The sequence below is a fragment of the Vigna radiata genome, chromosome 6 (genome assembly GCF_000741045.1).
Source record: "Vigna radiata var. radiata cultivar VC1973A chromosome 6, Vradiata_ver6, whole genome shotgun sequence".
NCBI classification, from domain to species: domain Eukaryota; kingdom Viridiplantae; phylum Streptophyta; class Magnoliopsida; order Fabales; family Fabaceae; genus Vigna; species Vigna radiata.
Window position 1 is genome coordinate 6,269,776 of NC_028356.1, and position 11,452 is coordinate 6,281,227.

The window sequence follows — 11,452 nt, forward strand, 5'->3', positions numbered from 1 at the left end:
TATAATTACCTATACTTAAGTAATTCAAATAGCTTGGAAACCCTCACCAATGGTTCCGGAAGGGTCAAAAACCCCCAGAACGACCTAAAGAACGTCCAAAACGGACGTCCGAAACCCCACAAACTATCAAAAACAAACATGACAGCAGAAAATGGCGCCCAAGCGCCCTTTAGGGGCGCCCAAGCGTGAATTATGCAGATTTTTCTGCATAATTGAGCAACTCTACCCCCTAAGTTTCGTGTTAGGCCTTTTGGTGAACTTTGGACACTCCTAACTCGAAATACAAGTTGAATCTAACTTGTTTGAAGTCTCACACACCATCCTAACTCAAAACTCTAAGAGATATGCAAGGAAATTAGATCTAAAATACTCATTTGATCTACCTAGAGGCTCAATTCGAAATTTACCATTTATAAGTTGTTTTATATCAATTGTACACTCCTATAAGTCACAATTAACTATCCTAAGTTGTCCTAAGTACCTATTTCAGACCTGGACCTCTACTTTTAAAACTCACTACCTAAGTTCCTTATTTTTAACTCAAATGCTAAAATTAACTTAGTCATTTTACTTACAACCTGCAGAAACAGAATTCTCACACCTCTACAATGAAATCCACATCATCCACAAAGTCATACAATTCATAATTGATAACAAACCAGTTCATACCAAACACATACAATAAAACATCAATTTCAGGACATACGCTCTTACATTCAGTTCAAAAATAACGAAACTTTTCACCCAATTTATACATGCATTCAGATTTTAACAATTTTTCCCAAATATAAAACCAAAATAAAATAAATTATCAAACAAGAACTTAGAACCCAGCTTCCCTTACCTGAGTTTTTAACAGAACTTAACCCAATTTCAAGTTTGCCACCCACCGAATTTCTATGGGAGCCTACAGATCACAAATTGGAATTTAGGAGCAATTCTTAGTGTCTAACTTAAGTCAGAATTTGATGATGGAAGTTTGTTAACCCCAATTGCATGATCAATACTCAAATTTCATGAAAGTAAAAGAGGTTTACACTTACCGGTCAATTTGAAGAATTTGATCGGTAGGAGATGAAGTTCTCTGCGTTACAATCACTGGGGGACCTTCAATTTGCAAGTTCTCTGGATCAAGAAAGCTTAAGATTAGAGAGAAGGCAGAGGATGAAAGTGAGGTGTTTCTAGAGAGAGAGTAAAAATGTGAAAATAACTTGGTGTTTGCAGCAGAGATGTTTTCAATTGTCAACGTAGTAAGTCAATTGGAATTTTGGTTTCTTCAAAAATTTTATAAATAAAATTCTAAATTCTAAATTTCAGATTATTACAAACAATACGTATAAACTAAGATTAAATATCATTAATATTTGATAATTTGGAGTAAAGTATATTTATTTAAAACTATTAGCACATATTAAATTCCTTTATATTGACAACTTCACATGTTTTACTGTATTCCACAAAAAATTACATATTTTTTATATCTCTAAATGACATAAATCGTTGTTGTAATCGTAAGCAATCTTTATACAATTCTGGGAAAACCTTGGCTGATTGGCAGAATTCACTGCATGAAAAAACTTTAGTACACTGAAATAAAATTGGTTTTGGAACGGGGAATGAATATCTGTCAAGTAGAAATTTTCAAAAAGGAAAACAGTTTTAGATATAGATGAAGTAGATTCACTTCCATCATGTAAAATTTTTCTGTATGTTTGGAATAGAGAAAAAGAGTTGCAAATGTGATTATACAATGGAGTGAACCAAATTAATAAAAAATAAAAAAGAGTTCTTGTACAATAAGAGTTGTAAAACTGAAAAAATAAATAAAAAATTACAAACAATACTGATGGCTTTGAACCAAGTTCTTGTACAATGGAGTGTCAATAAGGCCTTCTATCGGATACATAATCTTATAATTTTTATTATTCCCATCAATTAAGCAATTGTTGGTTGCATAATTCTTCTTCTTGACATGTGGAGTATAGTCATGTTTTTTATAACATGTATATTCCAGAGTATGTTCACTTATTCAGGAAAAAAGAACAAATTTTCTGACTCTCCCCCTAAAGAAAATTACTATTTTTTAAGCTTCTTTCTTTGAAATCCCTTCCGCCATTATTGTTTTTTTGTATGCAACTAACACGTGTTATCTAGCATTGGGATATCCATCCGTCTTTCTCACCGAAGAAAGAAAAAGCTGCGGTCATTGTTGTCGAGGATGTGTGAACATAATATATTATATATTTTGTTATATGTAGGGGCGATCATGGATCCAATGCAAATCGAATAAAATATATTAAATCTAAAGTTTAAATATATTTTAACTAAATCACATATGTGGATTTTTTTAATATAATATTAGATTAAATTTAGATTGAGTTTACTTTATTACTCGTATTAAATTCGAGATCAGATCGACTTAAGATTAATCCAATTTAGATTAACATAGTTTCAATCAATATTGGTTTGATGTCTCTGTTAAAATATAGATTCAACTAATCAAAATATGTTTTAATCCCACATAAGTATGATTTAACATGGACTAACCAAACTTGACCTGATTTGGAAATGATTAATTGATTCGAAGGTGATGAAGGCCAACTCGATTTCACCTTAATTTGGGTCACTTTGAATTATCATAAGCTTGGACTTATTCTACTCAACTTGGAATCACTAAACATGATCTTGATTAGATTAAGTTCAATGTGGATTTGATTGGGTTAGGATCGACTCAATTTTTATTGAACAAAGAACGATTAAAACCTAGTCCAACTGAATTGAATGTGGACCAATCCTAATTTGAATAAATATAGATTCATCCCAACTCAATTGAATGACTTCCAGTGACATTAACCTATTTTCAAACTAATTCAATTGGATTTAAATTTAAATCGATTTGTTTTAGACGAGGAAGATTTGTTTCAACCTAAACCTAGTCAACTGGATTAGACATGAATTGGAGTCAACTTTCTTTAACCTTGGATCTTAACTCACTCAATTTGAATATAGACTTATTTGATTTGACATTGACTGGGAACAACTTGATTTGATTAAGACTGTAGAAAGTCAAATCAACCCGAAATTAGGCTGGCTCAACTCATTCACGAACTAGGACTGAGTTCAACCAAGAACTTAGACAACTCAACTAAGATCTGAGACAACTTGACCTTAGACTGGAATTTTGTTCACTGCACTATATATGGTCTATTCTGCCTGCTGGAATTTTGTTCACTATCGTGTTGGTTCATTGACTTGTTTTACATGCTGGAATTTTGTGGCATAATTGTTGACAATATTTGCATGTAAAGAAAGGATATAAACTCTCTGTATATATAGGAAGCACGGTTTTAACTCTCTGTATATAGGAAGTACGATATGTTTGCCATTATTTTCTTATGATGTGTATTGTAGAGTCATTTGTAAAATAGCTAACAACACTGTCATTAATTATTAAGACATGGCTAAGATATTAAGATGTGTGGAGACTTTGAACTCCAATGGGATAACCATGGAATGGTGATTTAACATATCCGAGTCAGTTCTTGCTGGTTCACCCAGCTGTTCCAAAGGAATTCTGGCTATAAATTCTCATTGCTCAGTATCAACAAATTAGGGGAAAATATCTCATTCAGTGCCAATTTATGATGCAGTCAAGGTTTGGATACACTTAGTTTTAGTCTTAAATATCTCACAATGGGAATAGTTTTTTTTTTTTTTTTTTTTTTTTTCCTTTTCTTAGCAAATGGGGACAGAATTTAAGAATATGAACCCCCAACCACGAAATCAGGAAAGTTACAACGTACGAGTTGAATGGACTAACTTCCTAAGATGTTCGTGAATCATGTTGCAGATATCTTAGCTGATAATAATTATTGCAATAACATCTTATATTTAGGCATAGAAACTATAGCTGGAGGCATCGGCAATGATATTCCTGAAGCCACCAATAATTGATGCCAACATATTGCACACCACGTACTCCTATGTATATTGCGGCCTTAAAGACACATAAACTTAGGGTCAATGCATGCAGCAAACATATCTGAATTTTGTATTCTACTTTAGAATGTTTTCTTTAGAATTGTTGATCATTACCCAATTGATGAAGCAGTTGATGTTGAATCTTCTTGGCTTCTTGATTTCAGCCACATAATTGTTTTCCTACTTTTAACACAGTTCTTGAAGATTTGACAGTTTGACATGAGCATGGCATGAGGACATTACTACGCGAAAGATTATATGGTATTATCAAGAGATGATGATGATGATGTTTGGCGTTTTTATGCTGGAAAAGAAATTGATGATTTGATGTTGAAAAACGCAGGGTAAGAGGATTTTCATTTGGAGTTTTTCCTACACTTGCTTTCCAGGTAAGTGGAATAAACTTTTCTTCATCTGATGGAACTTCATCAAATACTTTGTGAAAATGAAAAGTGAGCTTGCAATAGTTAGAAAGCCAAATGAACCTAATGCAATAGTTACTTTGGATGAGTTTAACCTAATGCAATGAAGATTGTGTTGATGGTGAAGCGTGATATTAAATTTAGAGCCAAATTGTTGACTGGGATTTGTGGGTGGTTGACAAGAGATCAAAGAATGATTATAGTTTGAATTTCTTTATACAATAAGACTTTTTTTTTTTTTTTTTATCATTTCCTTTTTCCAAAAGACACCGACAAAGGTTTGAAATCAAATAGAACGAAAGATAAGGTTAGGTAGAGAGAAAAAAAAAATTATGAAATTTATACTATCTTTTCTTTTGTTTGACCATGTGGAGAAACAATGAGAAAAAAAAAATTATGATGATACTGATTTTTTTTTTTGGTATGCATGCATACACTTGTAAGTTTTATATTATCTTTTGAAAAAGAAGAATAAATTTTGTTTGAAATAAGAACTTTACTTACAAATAGAACTAGTGAAAAAAAAAGAAGTTAATTAGTTAAAAGAAGAAATCTAAAGAAAAGTACAAAAAAACAGTAGAATCACTAGATATAATTCCCATGCATGTGTATAAACTTGTTCATGATACATGATTACACAAAACTTAATATTATCAATTTTTTCTATCACTATGAAGACTTCTCAATGTTGATTTCTTCTGTTATTATATTTTTATAAGCCTTTTTATTCTTTTATTATGATAACTATAATAGAATAATATTTTAGTAATAATAATAAACAAAATTTAAGAATAAAATATTAATATTTATAAAACTAAAACATTTTTTTAAAATAATCTTAAAAAATTAACTTTTATTTTATTCTATTCTAAAAATAACAATAATAATAGTAATGTAGTAGATTTGTTGTATTTTTTTTTTATTATTAAACAAGTTGATGGGTGTAAACACATAAAGGTGCATACACTTTGTTTTTCATGTTCTCTTTGTTGATATTAATTCTTTTTGGTGTTTGATAAGTGACGTGGTTATGAAAGTGCTTAGTGAATGAGAATATATGATATAGTAATTAAAAGTCATTGATCAATGTATTACGGGGAAAATTAAAGTAACACTATAGAAGCTGATAGCAACTTGGCTATTAAAGTGCCTTATTCACGTGAGAAAGAGTGAATAGAAAATTTAGACTCTAGTGGATCAAATCATAAGTTTAAACTATTTTTATGGTCAAATACTTATTTTAATTTTATGTTTTAGTCCTTATAAAATATTTGTACAATTTTGCTTCTATCACTTACACTATTGGTGATGTATCACCACTATATAAAAAATAACTTTTCTTTTCTTAATAATATAAAACCTTTACAAAATTTCATGTCATAATTTCCCGACAGATTTAGATTGGCATTTTTTAGCAGTTTGACACAGAAAGTTTGGATATATAGATTTGTTAGCCGCCATAACTTATTAATGATAAGTATTAAATGTGGCATGAGCAGAGATTTAAACTTAATAATTCTTTATTAGATAAAGTTTGATTTTTTTTTTTAAAAAAATTGAAATTTGATTGTTTATTTGCATGTTCAGTCTACAACAATAAAAATACCATGTTTTTGTAGTTTAACATCTTGAAGAAAAAAATTTAAATATGTTTCTCACAAAACTATGCTTTACTGTGATAAAATAATATGCTATTTTTGATAAATAATTTAATATGATAAACATTATAAAGTCTTTGATTCATGGAAATTTTGGACGAATTTAAAAATATTTATTGTAAAACTAACAAGATGTTGGTTATTCTAGGAATCATGATTGTGGGAATTCATAATTTTTTTTCCTTTTCAAGGATATGTGGAAATATTTTAACTAATTGTAAAATAATAAAAATTAAAAAGCCTTTTAAACAAAAAAATCATTAATTAGTTTTTATTAGAACTAATAATGACTCAACCATCTTGTTTAGACTTTTTCATTGGTTATTTTTTTTTTTTTATCTTTTTTGAATTTTCTAGTTTAAAATAGTTGTATGCCTCAGTTTAGTTATTATTATGATATATGTATAGTTAGCATGTCTGTTTAAAATAATAGCTTACTTTTAAGTTCCCAGAGACAGCTTTTTGGGAAAAAAAAGAAGATTTTTTCTTTAGCAATAATCTTAAGCAGATACCTGCAATTAGAGCAATGATTCTGCCATCATCATATTTGCTACAAAATTTTACAACTGGATTTACACTTTTCAGTGTGTTGATTTGTTAACCATTTAACTCTGATTTTTTTTAATCCAAATGATTGAGAGAGTAGCATTAATCTGACACTCTTACCTATTATATATTGTAAAATATACATCACACAAAAGTTGTTTTTCATGCAATCATATTGCGCCAAGTACGTGCACAAAAGTCTAGTCGCAGCTTTTTCAACATTCCTAGCCCTTTATGTCTGCATTATGCTTGAACCATGGATGATTCACGAACACCTCTTGGTCAATTCCAGATAGGAACTGTTCTAACGGATTGGAGTTGGAATCACCAAAGGAAGGTTCTTCCACGTGTGCATTAGGAAGCTCTATATTCATCTGTGACTCAAAACTTTGCAAGGCTCTGGCATTTCCATCTTCTGAAAGAAAGTTTGCTAGATTATTTTGAAAATACTGTGTCCTCATAGCATCATGCTGCAAAGTATCATAAGGTATTCCGTTGTCTGAGTACATTGGTGCTTGGACAGTGCCAGAATTTACAACACTAACTGTGGAGTTTGCCACCATGCTTCCAAGAGCATCTATCTCCTCTTGCAAGTTCACAACCTGCACAAGTTCGAGTTTTTATACCAAACACAAGACTTGTATAACAACTATATGTTAATAAGAAACACATTAGTTTAATCCTAAGGTATATATAATAAACTTATTGACTTGTAAAATAACTATGTTTAGAAACATATGATAGTGATTTTAATAGTTGAAAGTGTAAAACTATCAGGACATAACCATTAAACTATATGTTATAAGTTATTGAACCTGATTCAGAGCAGTTACTTTTCCACACATTTATGCAGTCGTTGCATTTGAAACCTTCGAATGAAGATTAGACGGTTCAGAGCTCAATACGTGATTTAAGTCTAGTTTTCCCAGATAAAATATGAGCCATCTAATCTCATCCGAAGGCTTCAAATTGCTGAATGAGTGAAAATCCAACTGTAGGGAATTCGGGTTCCTAAATGATGGTGTGATAAAGCATGTCGTTGAGTCACAGCATGTGAAACCTGTTGCTGCAATGCATAGATATGAGCAACACAGCCATAAATAGGATCATGCATGCGAGCCAAGGCTTCGTAAGATATGGTGATGGCAGCATCTCTTCTATTCTGGATTGGAAGATGTGAGAGTAGCTTGGAGACGTTACTGGCTCCATAAATCTTATGCACTGCTGCAAAATGGGATGAAGCTTGGTCGTAGGAGAAATAAGGAGCAAATACACAATCACTGGTGCATTTTCTCCTCAGGAACTTGCATGCTCCACACGATGAGCCAAACCCTGTCATGGTCTCCAAGGTTTTACGATGTGAATGATTTCAACATACAAGAGTTTGTACTAATTTTGTCTAAGGAGAGCTCAAGATTGGAACCTTTATAGGCATCACCTGGGAGCGTCAGCTCCTTTTGCCGTGTCCAAAGGACATTCTCACTTGGTTTAGTTTAAAGTATGTTGCTCTTTTGGGTCCCTTTTGTGGCCTACATTGTCTTTGTCAATTAGGGAATTTTTTTCCTCTTTTATGCCTCAAAAGGGCTTTTTTTCGAAAAGTTTCTTCCCTAATGCTTCTGTTATTGAATATCCAATCATCATCATTTTTTGGGGTTGGGAGAAAAGTATAGTTACTACAATTTGTGTTTTTGTGAGTTTGAGTTATAATGCACGCTTTAGCTAATAATCTAGTTTGTAGCATAGAGTTCATGACTCATTGCGGCCATTTGTCTGGAGATTGTTAATGGTCCTTTAATTCCTCCAATTTAATATTCATTCATCTGCCACTTGTTCTTTGTGTGCATATTTTAATCCCCACCATAATTCAGGCTCAGCTGTTGGCCACTTAGACTATGGTTTGAGGTGAGTTAGACTGTTCCCACTGTTATCTGTTATATATACTTCTTTTGGTTCTCATTTCTGATTCTTTCTCACCAAAAAAAAAAAACCAAAACAACATATGAGCAATACGAAATCTGTCTCACTATTGTTTCACTGTCTGTTCCAGTGTTTGATATCTCTACTTGTTCAGACATGAAACGTAGAAATTATCCAATAATTTATGTTGGTAGAGAGAAGGTTGAAGTTGAAAGGTGGAAGAAGGAGTTGGGAGACAATGGCAGCAAGAGTTGGATAACTTTCTGGTTTGTGTCACTTCAGAACTGTGAACTTTTTTGTCTTTGAGGCATGGACATGCGTGAGAAGGGAGAGGTATGAGTTGGTGGATGGCATTGTCTTGAGCTTTCGAGTTTAACGATGAAATTGTCTTTCTCTATCATGCATCAATCATCTTGTTATCTCTTCAACCTTCTTTATTGCCAAGTTACATCCTCATCCTCTTAATCTGTAGATACCTACAACTCTCTGTCTTATAGATTAATTATTTAAATAAGCTTTTAGTTCACACTATAAATTTCATTTTATTCTCTAAATTTAAATTTTATTGTTTTAATCTTTAAAATTTCGGATTCCTTTTTTTTATGCATTTTGATGTTAAATATAAATACTTTCAAAATTACATTTATATTAGTCTTGAAAATAGATTGGAATTCATGAGTCAATCTGATCATGAGTTTGAATTGAGTTATGTTAAAAAAAAATTGAAATTTTGATAGGAGTTAATTTTGAATCTAAGTCATTAAGAATCCTGATAACTTAGGTTGAACTTGTGGTAAGTTAGACTCATCAACTTATCTAATTTTATTTTTACTTTGTTTTTTTGTTTATATTTAGAGTTTAAGATTATTTTAGATGTATTTGGATTATATTATATATTATTATTTCTAATTATCTTTTAAATTTAACATCATTTTGAATTAAAATTTATTTAAATTTGAATTAGAAAAAAATTTGTATTTTTTTTTAGAATTGAAAAAAAAAACTTATGAGATTAAGTGAGCAAGTAAAATCTTTTTCAACCCGTAGTGAGGTGGATTGAATTCTAAATTTTTTTGACTCGTTAATAAGAGAATTGATTTGGATTAACTCACTAAATAACCAATCCGTACTAAATAAGATCGGATTTGATCAAATAACTCATTTTGATAGTACTATTTTATCATAATAAAAACATAAAATTAGAATAATATACTAGTTATCTATAATTCCTTAGAACAAATTTCTAATTATATTTACATAAAGAAACTGGAAATTTTTAAATTTCATGAATTTTTAGATTTTGGAAACTAAAATTATATATATAACAGTTCTTTTGTTTGTTTCGGGAAAATTCATATTTGTTCTTAAAATTCTAAATTTTGTTAATCTATTTCCTGAAAGTACTAAACATAAATTATATTTTCTTTTTGTTGTTATAATTATAATGACTAATATATATATATATATATATATATATATATATATATATATATATATATATATATATATATATATATATATATTCGTTTAGTATTTTCAAAACCAAAAAAACCTAATATAATGATTTTAAATATTAAAATGATACTTGATATAACTTAATACAAAAGAATATTAGACTAATAAGGATAACGTGGTATTTTGATAATATTAAAATTGTTTCCATTCCATAAAAACCTAAATATAAAAACAAATTATATATATATATATATATATATATATATATATATATATATATATATATATATATATATATATATATATATACACACACACACACCCCAACTATTAAATATTTTATATTAACTCAATGAAAACTCATACCGAATTTTAGATAAACTGATTCTAGTCTGTAATTTTACAGTTGTTACGTATTTTTTTTTAAATATTCGAAGTAACATATTTTAGAAAAGAATCAAATAAATTTGGAATTTATAGAAATTTTACCGAATAAAAAAATTAATTTAACTGCTGAATCAATAAAATTTAGTATATAAAAATAAAGATCAAAGGGAGATTTTTAACAATAAGCATCACGGGATTTCAAAAAGGAGGAGAAAAAAAGAAGTATTATGGTAATATGCTAATTATTTTTCAAACCTTAGCATTATGTTCCCCAAAAATATTAAGGAATTTTTTCTTTTCATAAGTATTTTTTGAAAATATTTCAAATAAGGTGGTATAATTACCAACTTTGACATCTCAATTATACCAACACCTCAAAGTCTATCAATTATTTATTATTATGTAAAAAAATATTAAAAAGAATAAAAAAATAAAAGAATACAAATATATGAACCATATCAAACTTATAGTAAAAATTACATTTCATTAGACATAAGAAAACTATAATTATTATAAAAAAAATTTAAATATATACATAGAAGTAAAACACTAAACCATTTATATTGATCTCTATTAATCAAAATTAAATTAATTAAATGATTTCCTTCATAAATGAGAAACTTTTAAATGTATATCTTTACAAAAATTTACATCAATATCATCTCTATTTAAGACTTTAAAAAATAACTTATTAATCTAAAAAATCATAACACAGTAAAGAAGATCAATTTCTAACCAAAGTCTTATAAGTCTTTTCTCCATACATGCTCAATACATAAATATCTCTAGATACATGAATGCTATCTTAAAAATATTCAATGCAGCTATAGTTAGATAAAAATAATAATTAAACTTAATAACATTTTTATCTTATATTAATGTTTTTACTTTATTTAAATAGATTCAATATAATGTTTTCTATTATGTTAACATTATCATGGTTCTTCTTGTTTTTTTTTTTCTCCAAAAATGGACAATAAATGCATTAAAAAAAGTTAGTAATTTAAGAGATATAAGTTAATAATCTCTAAATGATATTAATATTGATTTAACATAAAGAAACAGATTAAATGTTGTTAAAAAAGT

General features: G+C 29.1%; 1 protein-coding gene across 1 annotated transcript; it reads right to left on the reverse strand.

The window, feature by feature from the left end:
- Positions 1 to 6,768: 6,768 nt before the first annotated feature.
- LOC106763321 (LOB domain-containing protein 33) lies at positions 6,769 to 7,955 on the reverse strand. The gene is made up of 2 exons (XM_014647521.2): positions 7,668 to 7,955; positions 6,769 to 7,209 (listed from the first exon to the last, which is right to left on the reverse strand). The coding sequence occupies exons 1-2, from the start codon at positions 7,944 to 7,946 to the stop codon at positions 6,832 to 6,834; spliced, it is 657 nt and encodes a 218-aa protein (XP_014503007.1). The 5' UTR covers positions 7,947 to 7,955; the 3' UTR covers positions 6,769 to 6,831.
- Between the last annotated feature and the right edge of the window lie 3,497 nt (positions 7,956 to 11,452).

Bases quoted from the DNA above. Each gene is read 5' to 3' on its own strand.
- LOC106763321 (XM_014647521.2), bottom strand. From the start codon at position 7,946: ATGACAGGGTTTGGCTCATCGTGTGGAGCATGCAAGTTCCTGAGGAGA. The intron at 7,210-7,667 runs GTTTCACATGCT...GAACTTGTGCAG, and splicing joins TCTATGCATTGCAGCAACAG to GTTGTGAACTTGCAAGAGGA.